The 21,778-nt window shown below is 43.1% G+C and overlaps 1 protein-coding gene across 2 annotated transcripts in view; it reads left to right on the plus strand.

The window, feature by feature from the left end:
- Positions 1–21,778, plus strand: part of LOC134358439 (rho GTPase-activating protein 22-like) — a 520,442-nt gene that overhangs the window by 65,272 nt on the left and 433,392 nt on the right. The window contains exon 1 of one of the 2 annotated variants that reach the window (XM_063070660.1): positions 13,784–13,859. The exons of the other annotated variant lie outside the window; for it this stretch is intronic. Within the exon in view, the coding sequence (XP_062926730.1) occupies positions 13,823–13,859 (37 nt within the window). The 5' untranslated portion in view covers positions 13,784–13,822. Of the gene's footprint in view, positions 1–13,783; positions 13,860–21,778 lie in introns of those variants that run through there. 2 annotated transcript variants of the gene reach the window in all.

Raw genomic sequence — 21,778 nt, forward strand, 5'->3', positions numbered from 1 at the left:
GGTTGGCTCAAACTTGAAGAGTAGAAGGGCTGGAGTTTAGACATATGTCAATGATTCTAGTTTACCCCCAGAGTCAGACTTTAGTGAAAATCACTGGGTAAGGTAACACTGGTAGGAGAGCAAAATACTCCTAGATACTGCACTAAATTGATTGAAGTGCATTGGAATCTCACACCGTGGGTAACGCTGACAGGAGAACTGACACCATCAGAGGCACTTGGTAATCTTCAGGTGCATAAAGTACACCCTCAGAAGCTGCGGTTCACAAATAGGAAGGCTGGGCACTCTCAGAAGCAGGGGGTGTGCTGGTCTACCATCTCAGGACCTTCTCCATTTGGAATGTGCTCTCTTCTTGTTACTACCATCAGGGAGCAGGTGCTGGGGCCAGAAAACCCACACTCAATGATTCAGAAACAGACTCTTCCCCTGCACCATCAGATGTCTATATGGTTCATGAACCAATGAACACCACCTTGTTATTCCTTTTTGGTCATTGTCTATTTATTTTTGTAGATTATAGTCACTTTTATATCTTTGCACTGTGCTGCTGCAAAACTGCAAAATTGTCATTATATATATATATATTAATGATAACAGATCTGATTTTGATGTGGCAGTGGAGTGTCCCTCACACACACACACTGGGTGCCTTTGGTAGATGGGCAGTTCCTTCTTAGTGTCACTAGTTAATATTGATAGGAGGGCAATATACCCGCAGAGGTGATGGGTACCACTAGTGGAAGGACAGGATAGAAATGCCAGGTAAGCTGGTGAATGATGAATTGAATTGGCTTTATTTCTTACATCCTTCACAAACATTAGGAGTAAAAATCTTTGTTACATCTCCATCTAAATGTGCCATGTGCAATCATAGTAATTTATAATAAATAGAACAGTCAATGTAATATAGAGTACACACAAATCAACGTGACTTCATCAGTCTGATGGCTTGGTGGAAGAAGCTGTCCTGGAGTCTGCTGGTCTGGGCTTTAATGCTGCAGTACCATTTCCGGATAGTAGCAGCTGTAATAGATTGTGGTTGGGATGACGTGGGTCCCCAATGATCCTACGGGCCCTTTTTACACACTTGTCCTTGTAAATGTCCTGAATCATGGGAAGTTCACAACTACAGATGCAATAATGAGGTCTCGATAACACTAGGAAGGCGGTACACCCTCAGACACTGGGCAGCAGTACGTAGAGAGGGGTGCCTTCTCAGACGACATAAATCTGATTGGGACACAGTGCTTTTTCACATGCTGTCAAAGAGACCAGTGCACCATTAGAGAAACAACCGCTTTCTTAAAAATTACCTCTTATTTTCAGTTTGAAAGTTTTTTTTACATTAACATTGGACTTGCCAAACAAAAAGTATTTCAAGCAAATTGAGGCTGTTTTTGTAAGGTTTAATGGCAACTGAAGCAAAGTAAAATGATTTATTTCACACGCTGCAGGAACAAAGATTTAAATGGTTCACACTGGAAAACATTAATGAAGCAAATGTGTTTAGATTTTCAAAAGGCATTACTGTATTTTGGTGCATTATCACTCTTTGGAACCTTGTCAAGTGGAATTTGCTGAGTACTTGTACGAGTCTTTGAAGCGTGTTGGAGAGATCAAGAAGCTTGCTGTAGAGATCCTCATTTCAATAACAAAGAGCTCATTTGGAAGATTCAGGTTGCAATCTCCAGCCTACAACATGTTGAATATTCTTCAATATGCCATAAGAAAAACAAAGTTACAATTTGCTATTATAATTACATTAAAATCAGCAGCATAGGTCCTAAATTCCACTTTCCCTTCCAAAATTCAGACCACACCCTCCAGCTTCCTTTCTTTCTTTAGGAAACCCCTCAACACCCACCTCTTTGGTCCTCTTCCAAAGTGTGGTCCAGGATAAGTGGTTCTAGGAACAGGCAGGTAAGAAAAAAATGAGATGCTGTCAAGGACTCTGTTGACTTGAGACAGGGAAGTTGGTTATCTTAGAGAGACGGGGGGTCATGCTTCCACATTTCTTGTAGAGATATGACCACTACAAAGGAACAGGGCAAGAAAGAAGAGGCATGTGGTATATTTTATCTGAAATTTGCTGCTTACAAAAGACTGTTTTAATGAAGCAGTAATTTACTATGTTAAGAAATCCACATGAATGCAGAACTGGTGTGAAACTCTCTGGATACATAAAGCTATATTGATCTACACTGCACTTGGAATCACCTTCCAGGGCTGAGTTGTGAAACACAGGGAGCGACAGACTATAAAACAATAAGATCATGAGAGATGGGAGCAGAATTAAGCCATTCAGCCCATCAAGTCTGCTCCACCATTCCATCATGGTTCATTTATTATTCCTCTCAACTCCATTCTCCTGATTCCCCCCACCCCCCCCGTAACCTTTGACACCCTTACTAATCAAGAACCTATCAACCTCCACTTTAAATATATCCAATGACTTGGCTTCCACAGATGTCTGTGGCAATTAATTCCACAGATTCACCAACCTCTAGTTAAGAAATTCCACTTTATCTCCGTTCTAAAGAGGTATCCTGCTATTCTGAAGATGTGCCCACTGGTCCTAGGGCCCCCCACTATATGAAATATCCTCTCCACATCTACTCTGTCTAGGCCTTTCAATGTAAAATTACTGGATACAGCGTGCACTACCATCAGTGAAACCATATCCACTGTAGGCAATAGCCTCTGAAGTAGAGAGAAGCAAACAAATACATTGGTAAATGTGATTTGTCGCGTGTGTTGCTGCAGAAAATCGGTGGTCTCTGTTGGATATTTTTGTCGATACTATGCCAGTGACAATTCTTTTCTCAGAAAGTTTTAGCAGCAGTGCTGAAAATAGATGAGCGTAATAAATGCTTAGTGTGCAAATTTCAAGCAATTTCTCAGCAAAATAAATGTGTGCTGCTGACAATTTACAGATAATGTGACTGATGTATGGTGTTCGTCAACTATAGGTTTCAGTTTTATTTGTAGACAGTTTGTTATTCCGGAAGCAGCTGACTGCTGCTCAGAATTCAAACTGGCTGAAACTCTTAAACTGTGCGTGGAACAGACAAAACGTACTTAGACTTTGTTCTATCGCACGTCACTGAAATGCTCCAAACTACAGAAAGTGGAATTGGATTTGGTTCCATATCATCACATGCACAGAGATGCAGTCAAAAGCTCAGTCTGTCCATACAGATTAAATAATTACACAGGGTGTTGAAATAGAACAAGGTAAAACAAATACAGGATGCAGAGTAATGTGTAAAACTTACAGAGAAAGTGCAGTGCAGGTGAAGAATAAGGTACGAGATCATAAAAAGGTAGATTGAGAGATCAAATACTCATCTTATTGAACCAGGGAATCACACAATAGCCATATAACCGCAAGTAGAAGTTGCCCTTCTTATAGGTAGTGGGGCCAAAACTGTGCAAAGTATTCCATACCTAGCCTCACCAACACTGTATAACTAACAAAATCTTCCCATTTTTAAGCTTCAACCTCTTCACAAGGAAGACTAAAATGCCATTTGCCCTCTTAGTTACTCGTTGGGCCTGCCTGCTGGATCATTGCTGACCTACCTTGGTGTTATTTTCTATCCCCCCATGCCCCGATTCCTTCAAAGCCCAGAGATTGATCAGTCTCAGATTAGAATGAAAACATTGATGGAACATTCACAGCCAGCAGGAGCAGAGAATTCCAGTGTCCACCACCTTCTGAGTGAACAAATTTTGCCTCAGCTCTGTCCTAAATGGCTTACCCTTACTTTCGGACAAGGTATTTTACTCCTGCATTGCAAAATCAAGGAAAGCATTCTCCCTGAACCTTACCTGTCACGATCTTCAAGAATTGTTTAAGTTACAAAGTGATTGTCTCTCAACTTTCTCCAGAGAATACAATCCCAGTGTATTCAGCTAACTCTGCAAATCCCTGGAATCCACTTAAACATCCCTATTGTGTATCAAGAACAGAGTACTGCGACTAACTAAGGAGTTCTCATATGGAACTGGAAAATGGAGCCAAATGATCCTTTTAAACAAGGTGTGATACTAATCCTCTTATGACAAGGTCTTTCATCTTCGATTTCTAATCCCTGGCACAAACAAACATTATCCCTTCCTCATAATAAAAAGCAGGTTGTCTGCATCAATGACTCGTCATATCACACTTTCTTTCTTTTTAATTACTCTGTCACTATCATAGTGCCGGCTCTTGATTGCGGGCACGTCATCAACATCCCAGTTCTCCCAGCAGATGCTTCCAAACATACTCCATACAGACACCTGAAGTTCAAGTTCAAGTTTAATTGTCATTTAACCATCAATGTATACAACCTAACGAAACAGTGTTCCTCCAGGGCCTAGGTGCAAAGCACACAGTATCATCAGCCATACATAGCAAGTAAACATATAGTCACACAATAAACATATATAGCCCAATTCCCTGAGCAACATGTCCTGTAAATTGATGGTGCATGTTTGTTATCAGCAAGAACAAGCAGTTCTCAACAGTCCAGCTTGTCATTCCACTGATTTAACACTGGGGGGCAGCACTGACAGTAAGGGTCAGCCCCTAACCTAGCATGGACCCCGTGCTAAACCGCCTCCAGCGTCTCATCTCCTGGACTGCTGCAACAGGCAAGCCCGTGGCTTGAGGCCTAGTCCTCGCTAAACCGAGGCCACACAGCTCCCCCGCCATCCATCTCCCCAATAAACAAGGAAAATGGACTTGCAGCATTTTTATATTATCAATGTCCAACAGGGGCTTATAATCGCAAAAGAAACATCTAAGACAATCACTCGCAGTCAAACTACCCACCACCTTTGCTCACTGACTCTGATGCCTTCTTGTAGCAGGCAGTAATGTGATCTGCACCATGTCCGGCTCCTCCAGCTCCTTGGCCAATGAGCAGCTCGTTTCTGTGGTAGATCTGCAGTACTTGAAGTTCTTATTGTCCAGCATTGTCCTGCGATCGTAAAAAAAAGACATCTTTTGGTTGGCCCCCCGAGAGGCTGCTGAATCTGAATGTGCCACCATTTACAGGAAGTTCCGATTTGTGAATTCTCAAGGCTTCCTAATGCCATCTCAATTTACTACACTCGGAGTGGGGCCAGTACCACGAATGCACTGGCAGGCTCCTAGATCGGCACATACCGTACACATGCAGAGAATGGAAGTGTATGGATCAGGCGCAGGCAGAATGGATTAGGTGTCATAAGTTTATTACAAACACGAGGAAATCCAAAGCAACACATGCAAAATGTTAGAGGAACTCAGCAGACCAGGCAGCATCTACGGAAAAGAATAAACAGTCAACATTTCAGGCTGTGACCCTTCATCAAGACTGATGAAGGGTCTTGGCCCAAAACGCTGACTGAGTTTAATTAGTTCAGCACAATGCTATGGGCCAAGGGGGCTGTTGTTGTGCTGTATGTCTCTATGTTTTGTTTTCAGAACCACCTCTTGCAAGGATCCTTCACCCTAGGGCGTGATTGCCTGCTATTCTGGCAGTGAAAAAACACACTTGCATCTGTCGGGCAGGTTGCTAACTGCGTGGTGTGAAGCTAATCTTTTGCACCCTCCCCAGCTCTTCAGCAGTCCAATGGAGTCGCTGGCAAGTGCATAATCAGAGCTGTGTAAACCAGGCCACTGGGGGATAGGGAGAAAAGATTTGTGCAATGCTGTCATGATCTACAAAACTCTGCAGTGGTAGAAACAGATTTAAGATTAGTTTTCTAAAGGCAAGTGGAAAAGATATTTAAAGAACAAGTGTTTTATGCTATGCAGACTCATAATGGTGTGCAGCTAATTGGATCTTACTTGCACGATGGGCACAGTGACTTGGAAATGATTTGATTGCAAGCCGATTGCAGAGAGCAATTCGGTCAAGCATACTGTTGTGGAATTGGAATCATGTTCCAGCTGTTAGCTAAGGTTGGCACATTTCCTGCTTCGAGAAAGCCTTAGGGAACCAATATTGTCAGCAACATCTTGGTCACCTTCACATGAATCTTTAAATCTACATTTTATTTATTGAATAACTGAATAAACTTTGTGCTCCCCAGTTGCTGTGGTAGGATTTGAACTTGTGCCTCTGCCCCATTAGTTCAGCCATCTGGGCTGCTCATGAGATAACTATTATGCAGCAACATGAGGAAAATGATTCCTTTAAAAAGCTGGTATACAGGCAATGGGCCTCTTTGCTGTTCTATAATTCAAGGAATGTGAAATTAATGTAGATTTATCAGTGTGATGAAAAAAAATGGATAATTTTTGAGTTTTGTACTCGTCTACTGTTCATGCCAGTAGCTTTAGAAACATTGAGCAGAATGCACTGTCTCTTCTTCTGTGGGTTGAAGATCAGCTCTAGACATAAACATAACATTTAGCTAGGCACTCCAGTGCAGCACAGCAGGAGTACTGCACTGTCAGATCTAGCATGGTTCAAATGAGTTGCTACATTCTTGGCACACACCAGTGGACAGAAATGGCCCCCTGGTAATTTGCTGGTGAAATGGCAGTAGCCATCTGTATTTCAGCCAATTATTCACAAATACTAATGTCAAATATAAAACAGAAACAAAATGGTAGCGTGAGGTAATGTCATTGGTGGATATGTATATAATTCATAGCCACCGACATTGAGTTGGGGTTCGCTTTAAGAGGCTGATCTGATGTGAAGATGTAATTACAAAAAATACTTTTACCACGATTTGCATTCAGTGTTTAGAGTACAATATGCTTTTTTTTTAGACTACTGTACCATTGAGAGCGTACTCACCAACTGCATCTCAGTGTGGTATGGCAGTTGTCCTGTATCGGACCGCAAAGCACTCCAGCATGTGGTGGATTATCAGCACCCAACTGCCCACCATTGAAAACATTTACCATAAACACTGCCTGGGCAGGGCGAAAAGCGTTATCAGGGATGCATCTCACCCCAACCATGGACTTTTTACTCTCCTCCCATCCGGTAGGTGCTACAGGAGCCTCCACTCCTGCACCAGCAGGCACAGGAAGAGCTTCTTCCCTGAGGCTGTGACCCTGCTGAACCTCACATCACAGCGCTAAGCAGTATTGCACCCATATTGTGCTGTCTCAGTACTTTTATATTTGTGTGCTGTAGCACTTTTTTTATTCGCAGTTATTTTGTAAATAACACTATTCTTTGCATTTCTGGTCAGATGCTAAGTGCATTTCATTGGCCTTGTATCTGTACTTGGCACAATGACAATAAAGTTGAATCTAATCTAATCCAATCTAAATAAAACTCCTCTGCTGCTTTTATTGTGAAAACCTACATTGGTGATCCTGATGTTCTAGGACGATTCCGGAGTTGTTGAACATGTCAGCCAATGCAGTTGCTTTGAAACTGCCGGAGTTTTGGGAGCAAAACGCCTGTGCTTGGTTTGTACAAGCCAGGGTCCAATAGGTGCTGCAAGAAATCTCCGCCGAGTGTTTCAACGTGGTAGCGTCGTTCAGTAACTCCATGAATCGCCGCCGAGTGTTTCAATGTGGTAGCGTCGTTCAGTAACTCCATGAATCTCCGCCGAGTGTTTCAATGTGGTAGCGTCGTTCAGTAACTCCATGGCTGCAGGAGTGGTGAGTCTAACAGAACTCCTGGCTGAACACCATAAATGCCGATAGCTGAAAACTCACCTTTTACAGTACCTTGGACTGTTGGAGTCTGACTGTGCCAAACAGCTGCTCTGCTTGCCTGGCCTTGGTGATGCTAGGCCTTTGGAGCTGAAGGACCATATGCTGTCTCTCCTGAGAAATCACCATCCTTTTATTGACAATAAACTGGACTGGTCAAAGAACACTGAGGCTGTCTACAAGAAGTGTCAGAGCTGTCTCTATTTCCTGAGGAGACTGAGGTCCTTTAACATCTGTCGGACGATGCTGAGGATGCTCTACGAGTCTGTGGTGGCCAGTGCTACCATGTTTGCTGTTGTGTGCTGGGGCAGCAGGCTGAGGGTGGCAGACACCAACAAAATCAACAAACTCATTCATAAGGCCAACGATGTTGTGGGGATGGAACTGGACTCTCTGACGGTGGTGTCTGAAAAGAGGATGCTGTCCAAGTTGCATGCCATCTTGGACAATGTCTCCCATCCACTACATAATGTACTGGGTGGGCACAGGAGTACACTCAGCCAGAGACTCATTCCACCGAGATGCAGCACAGAGCGTCATAGGAAGTCATTCCTGCCTGTGGCCATCAAACTTTACAACTCCTCCCTTGGAGGGTCAGACACCCTGAGCCAATAGGCTGGTCCTGGACTTATTTCATAATTTACATATTACTATTTAAGTATTTATGGTTTTATTACTATTTACTTATCCATGGTGCAACTGTAATGAAAACCAATTTCCCTTGGGATCAATAAAGTATGACTACTACTATACTATGAAAGAACTCTTCACGCAGCAAACGCCAGATCAAGTTCACATAGCCCTCGCTGGTACACCCGTGAAGGACTGTAAGGAGCTTGCGAAAATGACTGATAGTCTACACTCAGCCAGGCAGTGATGCATCATTCCTCTTCCTTTCAGTGCCACAATAAGCCCAGTCAGCAAGACCCCCAACATAAGGACAGTCAATGCACCCATAGCCATTAATACTGACGCTTCAGACTATGCTGTGGAGGCTGTGCACAAACAGTTGGTCAGAGGCACATGGCAGCCACTTGCCTTCTTCAGCCGGCAGCTCCATCCCCCAAAATGAAGTACAGCATGCTTGACCGTAAGCCTCTCGGTCCTTAAGAGTCTGTCCGTCATTTTTGTTTTTTTTCTAAAGGGTTTCCATTTCACAGCATTCATTGACCACAAACCCTTTGTGCACAAGCTGGCCAAAATATCAGACCCTTGATCTGGATGGCAGCAATGCCAACCAGCCTACATATCAAGGGGAAAAATAAGCCCGTGGCTGACTGCCTCTTAGGGCCAGCCATTGAGACATACACATAGTGGTTGACTATGCCGACATGGCACTTGACCAAGATGACCCAGAGGTCCAGGCCTATCGAACAGCAGTTACAAACCTACAGCTGGCTGAGATTAAATTCACAGAAGCTGGGGTTTCTCTCTTGTGTGATGTCTCAACTGGTCTCCTTCACCCCAGAGTGCTCGCAAACTGGAGGCAGATTATCTTTGACTCCATACATGGCATCTCACATCCGGGCTGGAAGGCCTCACAGAAACTGGTTGCACTTAAGTTTGTGTGGCACGGTCTTAGAAAGGAGGTGCATGATTGGGGTGCAGTCCATGTGGAGTGCCAGTGGGCAAAAATTAACCGTCATGTTCAGGCGCCATTGGCACCTTTTGGTGCCTCTGAGTGGTGGTTTGACCATGTCAATGTGGACCTTGTTGGTCCACTTCCCAGCGCTCTCTCCCCCCACCCCCACACATGGTTTCATGCACTTTCTTACCATGGTGGACCGTATTACCAGGTGGCTGGAGGTCATGGCTCGAGCATTCGTTAACACCTCGATTACTCAATTTGCCACACCTTCTGATATTTCCTCTAACCGTGGTCCCCAGTTCATATGAGACCTCAGGGCTGCGATGGCCCAGAACCTCGGTGTTGAGCTACCTCACACCGTGGCTTATCACCGGCAGTGGTTTCACTGCTCTTTAAAGGCTGCTGTGAGGGCTTCCCTGACAGATGAGTCTTGGCAAGATCGTCTCCTGTGGGTCCTGCTGGGGCTCTCCAGAAGAAGGTCTGCTGTTGTCTGTGGCTGAGTTGGTATACGGGCAGCCATTACGAGTGCCAGGTGATTTTATTCCTGACGCCACACTGCCTGATCAGCCTCTAAACAGTTTCATTCTCCTTACTAAATTCTTTCTTTCTTTCTTTTTAAATCTTTTTATTAATTTTCCAAAATTATAAACAGAATAACAATATTGATACAGAGAGATTGGAATAATCTTATTGCTGATAAACATGTACAAAAAAGACTTCAAATAATACAGGTTTAATAGACTTCCAAACTCTTAATATAGTTAATCATAGAGAAAAAAGAAATAAAAACAAAAAAAATACAAAGAAAACCACCCCAAAAAAAAACAAAAAATAAAATAAAATACTAAACCCAAAAAGAAAGCAAACGGAACAAAACAAGGCTAGACCAATATCTTAAATTGAATACATTCAATAATGACATCAATTCTGCTCCTCTATTCATATATTTTAAGTTAATAAAAAGGATTCGGAAAAGGTCAAATTACATCATATGAAAACGTTGAAGTAAATTCAACTCCTTTGCACCAGTTCCTACCTCCCATCATGGTGAACAGCACTCTTGGATTCCTGTTGACTCCTAAATTCTGTCTCGTTTGTTTCCACCCACAATGATGCATACCAACATTCCCTTAGACCCCCTTACAATGGTCCATTCCCCGTTTAGGAATGGAGAGAAAAAACTTTTATCATAGATAAGAGGGGTAAACCTGAATGTATTTCAGTAAATTGTCTTAAACCTGCCCATCAATATGTTTAGGATTCCTCTACCTTGCCGCTGCCCTCACAACATGACCGTGAGCACATCAACAGACCTCGAGATGAGCCAGAGGCCTCTGCTGGTCCTCCATCCAAGGAACAAAGGACCCGAACTGGGCTTCAGTCAAGCCAATTTTCACAATTCCAGTCTTGGTGAATTCAGCAGGGGGTGGGAGGGTGGAGGGCCTGTGTAGGGTAATATAATTGGTGGAAACATACATATTTCACAGCCACCAATATTGAATAGGGGTTCACTTTAGGAGGCTAGTCTGACGTGATGGTGTAATTATGGAAAGTACTTTTACCGCGCTTTGTGTTCAATATTTGGAGTACAATAAATGAGCTGTTGCAGTTTTTTTTAAACATAAAACACCTCCGCAATTTTTATTTGCAAAACACCTACAATGGAAATATTTAGCTGGTCAGGCCAATTCTATGGGAAAAGAAATTGCATCAAAAAGGATATTTCCAGCATTTTCTGCTTTTATTTTAGATTGATAGTACCTGATTTTAAAAAATATTTCACTAAGATCATTGCTATTTATATTTTTGTGTGGACATCAGTGATCAGGCATCAGATATAGAGAAACAGATTGCTGTACAGTGCTCAGTTAGATGAGTTACATTTTAAAATGTTTGGGATTTGGGATCATTTGGGCATAGCACCGTGATTCGGCAGTGGAGCAGCTGCCTCAGTGTCCCACCAAATCAGACTCTATTCTGACCACTGGAATAGTTCTAGCAATGTGTTCCCAGCAGCGTGCTCCCAACACTCTGTTCCAGGTAGTGTGATATATACAGTAGGCTTCGAACGGCGGGGATACAACAGTGGGTTTACAACAGCTGATTCATAACAGTGAGTTTACAACAGGTTGCCAATAGATGCACCATCCCAGCTGCCAATCTCAACTGCATGCCTTGACAGTGTGCTCTCAACCTACTGACAGCAGCCTGCTTTCAATATGCTAACCAATGATTGCTGCAATCAATGAAATCCAATATTAATGCACGTTTGATAGTGTACTTCCAATCCATGCTCCCAAAGGCACCATCTGAATACTGTGCTCTTAATAGGATGCTTTTACTATCATGCTCCCAACACGCTCCAGCATCTTGCTGACTGTCAGCTCTGCCTCTTCTCCAGCTGTATTGTTTGAACATTTTCCACATGGAAAAACCAGTTACATTACTGGAGAATTTACATAAGTTTTGACACAGTCAACTGAGCACCCTGCAAATAAAACTATGCATTCCCGATAATCTCTTTCAAATAAGGTATACACTCCTCAATCTCACTTAAAGAACTGCAGCGTAATGTTCCTACCGCCAAACTTGATGCCTTGATTGATTGAAGGTCAGCATGCTAGACACCTATTCTACCTCATCTACTTGCAGCAATCCGTGTACTTGTATTCCCAGGGCCCTCTGTTCCACGACACTGGTCAGTGCCCTGTTATTCACTGGATAAGATCTGCCCTGGTCTTAACTGTCCAAAATGTATCACCTCACACTGATTTAAGTTGAAATCCACTTGCTGTTCCTTATCTTATTTCCCTAACTGATCAAGATCTCATTGTAACCTACTTCACTATCAACAAGACCATCTGATTTAGTATCATCAGCAAATTTACTAATTATTCCATGCGCATCCATTTCCAATCATTTACATAATGAATGAACACTACTCTTCTCATAACTACATGCAATTTCTCGACACATCGTCTCAGTTTCCCACCGACTACTGAGGGTGTCTACAATGTAACTCAACAAAGGTGATCATATCCTTCTAATTTTTAAGTTCTACTCAAATGGCCTCATTAGATGATCTCTCAAGAATATCCTCTTCATGCACTGCTGTTATGTCCTTACCAAAAAGGCAACACCTCCTCCACTCTTACCTGTTCAACGTCATGCCTATCAGTATCCTAGAACACCGGACTGCCAGCCCTGTCCTTCTCTCAGCCACGTTTCTGTTCTGCTGCTGCTTATAGAGGCAGTCCACACCCTCAATTCGCCTGCCTTACCTGCCTTACCATGTGCTTTGAAGTAGATGAATTTGAAAGCAGAGGTCCCATCTGCAGTTCCACTGTAAACCCGGCTATCCTGAATGCTATACTTGTACTGCGGAATGTACCTCGGTATTCTCTCTGACTTCATTCTCTTGAGTCCCATCCTCCTGCCAATCTAGTTTAAACCCTCCCTCATGGCAAAAGCAAATATCTCCACTGAGATATTGGTCCCTTTCTGGTTCAAGAGCAATCTGCTCTTGTACAGGTTGCTTCTACCCTAGCAGAGATCCCAATGATCCAAGAGCCCAAATCCTTGCCCCTACCTGGCCTTTGTTTCAATTCCTGGACTCACTGGCACGTGGCACCAGGAGTAATCCAGAGACCACCATCCTCGACGTGCTGCATTTTAATTTTTCACCCAAGTCCCTGTACTCATTCCGCAGTACTTCATCCCCTGAGAGCTGAGCCATCACTCAGCAGATCAAGCGACGTCTGTGGAGAGAAAACAGTTAATAATCCTTACTGTCTGTGTTAAGTGTATCCTTTTTAATTGCAGGGTTTGGTTTTTCTATTCATTCCCAACTCACCAACCCAGAAGGAACAATGTCCTCATGGGAGAAATCTATTTGTTATCAGTGTGGTGTCCTTGCACACCTCCGAGGTCAGGTCGCAGAAGAGACAATAGGTGTCCCATTCATTACTGACCCACTGCAAACAGGCTGCAGCATTCCTTGTGCTACTCCAGTAATTATAAAAGGTTTTCTTCACAGCAAAGAAAATTGAGATATCCCAAAATGCCATTCAGACACCAGTTTCTGTTACACCAGGCCACAGGACGAGACGAGGTGATGTCACATGTGATCTCTATTTCCTGTGCATCCTGATTTGAGTCAAGAAGTACATTAGCTAAATTATCTGGAATTAAACCTCTGCTGTAACTTACAATTACAAATTTCTACAACTAAGTGCATCTCAATTAACCAAAAGTGCAGTCTAATAACATTGTCCTGAAGTGACTTCGATAGTAACTCAACCTTCACTGTGAATGCCTTTGGACAAGGGCATATTAATTCTTCCCCTGCCTGATGAATATAGCAGAACTGATACCAATTAAATTCATGAGAATATTATAAGTATTTTTGTTCTCTCTTAATCTGGGTGTTTAACCCATTTCTATTTCATGCTTCCTACTAAATACTTGATTCTCCACCCAAAGCTGCTCGGGTAAGTTCCTCTTTTCTGCAGCAGAAACAAAAGGCAGAACATGAAACATCTAAATTGCAGTTTGGCATTCACACAGACAGCTTGGTAATGTCAGCACAACAACAGCTTCAGCAACTGTTGAGAGGTGGGTGTTTGCATCATTGCTACGGACATCATTTAGACATTTAAAAAATGTTATTACTGTATAACCTCCACATAGCAAGCTGTGTTTTGGTAGTTGCAGTCCCATGAATATTATCACAGAGATATGTTTTATTTTATTGCGATGCCTGTATCCCACTGCCATTTGTATGTAGGTATGTTGTTAGATTCCTGAGTATTATTAATGTTGTTAAATTTACAAAGAGAAATTAATAGATTAAATGACCAAGTAGAATTATGGTAAATGGATTCTATAAGGTGAGTGAGGAATCATGAGAATTGGTAACTGTGGACCCATAACCCAGAGAGACATTATCTGTTTAACTGTATATGAGGGCCATCTGGTGTCTGGGGAACTGTACCCCAATGAGAATCGATGTATTTTGGATTTGTACTTCAGGGACAGCTGGTGTCTGTGGTATTATACCCAGTGAGAGTCAGGTCCATGTGGGACACATTCCCCAGAGAGGGAGAGGGAGGGAGAGAGAGGGGGAGAGAGGGAGGAAGAGAGAGAGTGAGAGAGTATATGTGTGTGTGTGTGTGTGTGTGTGTGAGAGGTAGACCCATTCCCCAGAGTGATACAGTACCTGTTAAATTACACAGGAGTCAGTATGTGTGGAACTAATTCTGTGAGGTTAGTTATGCATGGAACTCATTCTCTGGGATAATTTGGTGTGTACTGTATGCACCTTTAGGATTGCTCATTTGTGTGGGGTCTCTTTCTTTCTTTCTTTCTCTCTCCCTTTCTTCCTTTCTCTCTCCCTTTCTTCCTTTCTCTCCCCTCTCTCCTCCCCTCTCTCCTCCCCTCTCTCCTCCCCTCTCTCCTCCCCTCTCTCCTCCCCTCTCTCCTCCCCTCTCCCCTCTCCCCTCAGTACTGTGGTGTACATCTCATCCCCAGTGAGAATCTACTTGTGTATAACCCTGTCTCTTGCAAAAATGCCATCCCCTTCTCGCAATTCCTTCGTCTCCGCCGCATCTGTTCTCAGGATGAGGCTTTTCATTCCTGGACGAAGGAGATGTCCTCCTTTTTTAAAGAAAGGGGCTTCTCTTCCTCCACCATCAACTCTGCTCTCAAACGCATCTCTCCCATTTCACGCACATCTGCTCTCACTCCATCCTCCCGCCACTCCACTCGGAATAGGATTCCCCTTGTCCTCTCCTACCACCCCACCAGCCTCTGGGTCCAACTCCGTAACTTCTGCCGCCTCCAACGGGATCCCACCACTAAGCATATCTTTCCTTCCCCACACTTTCTACTTTCCACAGGAATCGCTCCCTACGTGACTTCCTTGTCCATTCGTCGTCCCCCCCATCCCTCCCCACTGATCTCCCTCCTGGCACTTATCCTTGTAAGCAGAACAAGTGCTACACATGCCCTTACACTTCCTCCCTTACCACCATTCAGGGCCCCAGATAGTCCTTCCAGGTGAGGCAACATTTCACCTGTGAGTCGGCTGGGGTGATATACTGCGTCTAGTGCTCCCGATGCGGCCTTCTATATATTGGCGAGACCCGACGCAGGCTGGGAGACCGTTTCGCTGAACACCTATGCTCTGTCCGCCAGAGAAAGCAGGATCGCCCAGTCGCCACACATTTTAATTCCACATGCCATTCCCATTCTGAAATGTCTATCCACGGCCTCCTCTACTCTAAAGATGAAACCACACTCAGGTTGGAGGAACAACACCTTATATTCCGTCTGGGTAGCCTCCAATCTGATGGCATGAACATTGACTTCTCTAATTTCCGTTAATGCCCCACCTCCCCTTCGTACCCATCCCTTATTTATTTATTATCATTTTTTTTCCTCTTTTTTTCTCCCTCTGTCCCTCTCACTATAACTCCTTGCCCATCCTCTGGGCTCCCCTCCCCCTTTCTTTCTCCCTAGGCCTCCCGTCCCATGATCCTCTCCCTTCTCCAGCCTGGTATCCCTTTTGCCCATCAACTTTCCAGCTCTTAGCTCTATCCCTCCCCCTCCTGTCTTCTCCTATCATTTCGGGTCTTCCCTCCCCCTCCCACTTTCAAATCTCTTACTATCTCTTCTTTCAGTTCGTCCTGACGAAGGGTCTCGGCCCGAAATGTCGACTGTACCTCTTCCTATAGATGCTGCCTGGCCTGCTGCATTCCACCAGCATTTTTTGTGTGTGTTGCTTGAATTTCCAGCATCTGCAGATTTCCTTGTGTTTGTGTATAACTGTAATTCATTGAGAGACAATATGTGTGGAACTATCACAGGGAGATTAATTGAGCATGACTCCTATCCCCCATGGGATAGCACCACTCACCCAGAGAGAGTTAATTTGTCTCTGGGGCCTCCCATTCGGAGGGAGTTGCGTGTAGAGCTCATCCCCAGAGAGTTCGTGGAATTGTATCACAGTGTGGGTCAATATAGGTTGAACTAATACTGGAAGATTAATTGTGTGTAGTTTCCAAACCCCAGGAGGTATCAGTCTTGTCCTCCCATGGAGTGTGAGTGTGGGGGTTCTGTTCCCCTAGGGTGAGCAGAAAGTCAGAAATCCTACAAAAAGTAACGGGTATGGCTCAGTTCATCATGAGTAAAGTCTTCCCCACCACTGAGCACAGCTACACAGAGCACAATTGCAGGAAAGTGTCATCCATCTTCAAGGACCCCTAGCACCGTGCTCTTCTCTTTATGCTGCCAACAGAAAGAAGGTAGAGTCCCACCACCTGATTCAGGAACTGTTATTACCCCTCAATCACCAAGTTCTTGAATCAGTGGGGATAACTTTCCTCACCCCATCACTGACCTATTCCCATAACTTATGGGCTCACTTTCAATGATTCTTCATCCTGTGTTCTCGATATTTGTTTATTTTTTTTATTTTGTTGTCTTTTGCACATTGGTTATTTGTCCTTTCTGTTGGGTATGGTCATTTATTGATTCTATTGTTTTCTTAGATTTACTCTGTATGCCCACAAGAAAACAAATCTTAGGGTTGTATATGGTGACATATATGTATGTAATTTGATAACAAGTTTACTTTGACCTTTAAATGTATGATGTTTCTGTCCCCTTGGGAGAGTCTGGGTGTGTGCCTCTGCCCTGTGGGTACGTAGGGTTTTATGGCTTGAGCATTCCTAGAATCTGTATCAGGTCAGACTTATCACTGAGATACAACGTGAAATTTGTTGTTTTGTCGCAGCAGTGCAAAGATATAAAATTGCTATAAATTACCAAAAATAGAAAGTAATAGAAAAGGAATAATGAGGTAGCATTCATGGTTTCATGGGGCATTCTAAAATTTGATGGCAGAGGGGACGGAACTGTTTCTGAATCACTGAGTGTGGGCACGGATTCCCAACCTGGAGTCAATGGACCCCTTGGTCCATGGCATAAAAAAGGCTGGCAACACTTGAGTGTGGGTCTTCAGGCTCCTCTGCCTCCTATCTGATGCTTCACAATGATCCATTGGCTCAGCCTGGTCCTAGTTATCCTGATGTCATAGAAAGACAGCAATACTCCCAGCAGAATGTAACAGTCCCTCTGACAACAGCAGTACTGAATGGCCAACAATTATTAAGTGACTGACAATCCGATGGTGGGGACCTGGTCTACGAATTGTAGATGGCATTGGATAGAGAAGCTGGAGATGGACATTGGGGAAATCTGTCCATATCCACACACAGTTAGTGTTCCCATCCTGGAGTGCATAAGCCCCTCAGTTAATGGTAAGGCTCCATGGCATAAAAAAGTTTGGGAGCCCCTCGTTAGCGAGGCAGATTGCTGTTGAGAAGGGTCATGTTGTGGAAATCAAATTAAGCTGGGTATCTTTGAAGAAAAAGATTCCAGAATTATGACAAGGTAGCTTATGAAGCATTATTAAAGTTGTACCCTAATATATGCATTGTATACAGGACTGGATCCTAAGTTCCAAGCTGTATAACCTTCTGGTTGTTTGTTCTTATTTGTAATTCTTACATGACCGAAGGATAGAGATGTATTATGTTTTCATGTACTATTTCCCTCTATTCCAAAAGTTTTTTTACCTTGGTTTCAGTTGCTGTCTACAGCCCAAGCTGAACTACCACATATGCTTTGTCGAACAGAAGTGATATTTGTCGGACTTTGTTGGATATAAATTGGCAGCTATGGTTTATCAGCTGCAGGGTACTTTATGACATTGTGGTGTGGAAAATATCATAAATTCACTGACAATAATTCTGTGTTTTCATTTATTCCATTTATCCATAGAACCATAGAACCATAGAAACTACAGCACAGAAACAGGCCCTTTGGCCCTTCTTGGCTGTGCCGAACCATTTTCTGCCTAGTCCCACTGACCCGCACACGGACCATATCCCTCCATACACCTCCCATCCATGTATCTGTCCAATTTATTCTTAAATGTTAAAAAAGAACCTGCATTTACCACCTCGTCTGGCAGTTCATTCCATACTCCCACCACTCTCTGTGTGAAGAAGCCCCCCCTAATGTTCCCTTTAAACTTTTCCCCCCTGACCCTTAACCCATGTCCTCTGGTTTTTTTTCTCCCCTTGCCTCAGTGGAAAAAGCCTGCTTGCATTCACTCTATCTATACCCATAATTTTATATACCTCTATCAAATCTCCCCTCATTCTTCTACGCTCCAGGGAATAAAGTCCTAACCTATTCAATCTTTTTCTGTAACTGAGTTTCTCAAGTCCCGGCAACATCCTTGTAAACCTTCTCTGCACTCTTTCAACCTTATTTATATCCTTCCTGTAATTTGGTGACCAAGTTACACCCTTTAGCTTTCTTGTCTGTCCTGTTTCTCTTGGACAAGGAAGGAGGCTACTTCGGCCCATCAAGTTTATGCTAGCTCACAGAGCAATCCCTCTCCCCAACTAATTCTCCCAACATTTCCAACCTTTCCTCCCAGATTCTGCCATTTACCAAGACACCAGGGGTGACTGATAATATTCAATTCACCTATTAGCCTGCATAACTTTGGAATATAGAAAGCAACTAGAGAATTCATGCAGGGAGAATGTGCAAACTGAACACAGACAGCATCAGAAGCTAGGATTGAACCCAGGATGCTGAAACAGAATCAGAACCATTTTTTCTTTTAAATTGCTGGCACATGTCACGAAATTTGTTAACTTGTGGCAGAAGCGAAATAAATTACTAAAAGCTACAATAAAAAAATAAAATGAATAGTAAAAAGGAGGAATAGTGAGTTAGTGCTCATGTGTTCATAGACCATTCAGAAATCTGATGGCACGGAGGAAGAACCTGTCCCTAAAATGTGGAATGTGGGGCTTCAGGCTGTACCTCCTCCCTGATGGTGAAAACATGTTCTGAACGACAAGGGTCTTTCATGATGGATGCTACCTTTTGAAGGTATCCTCGACTGTGTGGAGGCTTGTGCCCTTAATGGAAATGACTGCGTCTACAACCCTTGACGGCCTCTTTCAATCCTACGTGTTGGAGCCTCCAAACCAGACAGTGATACATTCAATCAGAATGCTCTCCATGGTGCATCTGTTGAAACTTGCTAGAGTCCTTGGCGATATCCACATCTCCTCCAACTCTGAATGAAGCATAGCCTCTGGCATGCCTTCTTCATGATTGTATCAATGTGTTGAGCCCAGGAAAGGACATCTGAGATGCTGGTGCTCAGGAACTTGAAGCGGTGACTTTACTGATCCCACCTCTATGTTGCCCTCTTACTATCTTTTAATAGATTCAATTATTGAGAATAGTCTCTGTGTTGCTATCCTTTCTCTTCACCTGAAGGTGACTGCTCCCCTCAGTAAAAGAGTTCCTTTACGGTGGTGGACAAGCTGGTTGAGGTTGATCCCAGCCACAAACCTGTAGCTCCTCAGCGCACCAGACCAACAGCCAGGACAGAGAATGCAGGACAGAGCTTTCTTTCTTTCTCTAGGATTCTGCAGCTGCCACCCAGTGACTGAGACTGCAGCCTATGGAGTTGGAGATAATGGGGAAGCATTAGTCTTAGGTCATTTGCCCTAAAGTGAAAGCGGAAGTCTCAGCTGCTGGCTATGCTGACAAAGTTAACTCCAGTGGTTTTAATGCATCTTAGCATATGCAACTAATATCTAATACCAGCCGTGTATATTAAAGTCAAAGTAAAGTTAATTGTCACATTTAAAGTATATGTATGCACAGATGCAATGAAAAAGTTTACTTGCAGCAGCATCACATCGCATCAGATATACAATACTCACAAAAAATTCATAACTAAAACAAAATTACACAATAAAGAATGCAATTAGAACAAAGCAAAATGTCCATTGTAGTGTAGAGTGGTCAAAGTGCCCATATAGGGTTGCTTCACTGAGAAAATCATTGGAGGTTTTGCAGATTGGTTTGAACTTGGTGCTGTAGATATTCAAATTTTTGTACCTCTTAATCGATGGTGATGGTAGCTGTGAGAAGTTGGCATGACCTGGATGGTAGGGATCAATGATGAATGATGCAAACACGAGGAAATCTGCAGATGCTGGAAATACAAGCAACACACACAAAATGCTGGTGGACCGCAGCAGGCCAGGCAGCATCCGTAGGAAGAAACACAGTCGATGTTTCATGCCGAGACCCTTCGTCAGGACTCACGAAGGGTCTCGGCCTGAAACGTCTACTGTGCTTCTTCCATTGGATGCTGCCTGGCCTGCTGCGTTCCACCAGCATTTTGAATGATGAATGATGTTGCCTTCTTGCAGCCAGCAACGAAAAACAAATTTCTCCCCCATTGGGAAGATTTGACGGGAGTTTATTTAAAGGACTCTAGAAGTTAGAGATAAGATCTTCTAATGGAAAATTAGTTGTATCATGGAGTTAATTTGATCATGCTACTCTTGTAGCTTGGAGCTGTACTTGCATGGGATAGAATTATCAACACTCCAGGGTTCTCCTAGGCTCAAGTCTCCAGAAGAAAAGCTTTAATCTCCAGATGTTACTGCTAGCATTGCAGGAGAAAGATGATAGGGATATGAAACATAGCTTTATTTTTTATTCTTTTTGAAGGCATCAGGGAAAAAAGGTTTATAAAATTGTTTTTGTTTTTGATTCCTAGGACCAGAATTTCATGCTCAGGGAACTGCAACCTAGTAGATGTTGCACATAGACTCTCATTAACTTCAATTGAATAAATTTCAGAACCCAGTCATTAGTCATGTAGGTAAAGACGATGAATTTCTGCCGCTTAGCAACTGCTGTACCCTTCTAACTGTGCAGGAGGCAAAATATATAAGAAAAACAATTAGGTTTCCTTCAAGAGTATTTTGCAATTAATATGCTATGATTTTTGCCTACATCTGAGTAGTAACAGAATAACTACAGTGACGGCATTATTTCACATTGCTTGGAAGCATCCCAAAGTGATAGTCTTCAATATGTAGTTTTCTCTTCGACCTGTCTTCTGAAGCTTTCCTGGTGAGGTAAAACTCCCGAGGGTTTATAGCACAACTCATGGCTCACGTTGCATCAAAACTCAGAATACTTCCAAAAGTTTCACTAAGATGATAAACACCAAAAATGTAAACATAAGAATTTTTAAAAAAAATATTATTTTACAAGAAACTACATGATGCAAAATACTGCAGCATATTCTACACTAATGTGACACCTGTACTCTTACTTATGTATTCTGTATGTGACTGAACATTCTTAACTGCAACTAAATTTCAACCTCAAACTCTGATTCTGAATGCAACTCACTCCAGAGGTCATTGAAAGGTGTCCATCACATCTGCATAGGTGATCACTTTCATCTATGATTCCCTCTATCTGTTGATTGAATGTACAGGTAGACCATAAGAGCATAAAACATAGGAGCAGAATTAGGCCATCGATCTATAAAGTCTACTCCACTATTCTTTCATGGCTGATTTATTCCTCTCAACCCCATTCTCCTGCATTGTCCCCGTAACTTCTGA

Source organism: Mobula hypostoma, chromosome 18 (genome assembly GCF_963921235.1).
Source record: "Mobula hypostoma chromosome 18, sMobHyp1.1, whole genome shotgun sequence".
Lineage (NCBI taxonomy): Eukaryota > Metazoa > Chordata > Chondrichthyes > Myliobatiformes > Myliobatidae > Mobula > Mobula hypostoma.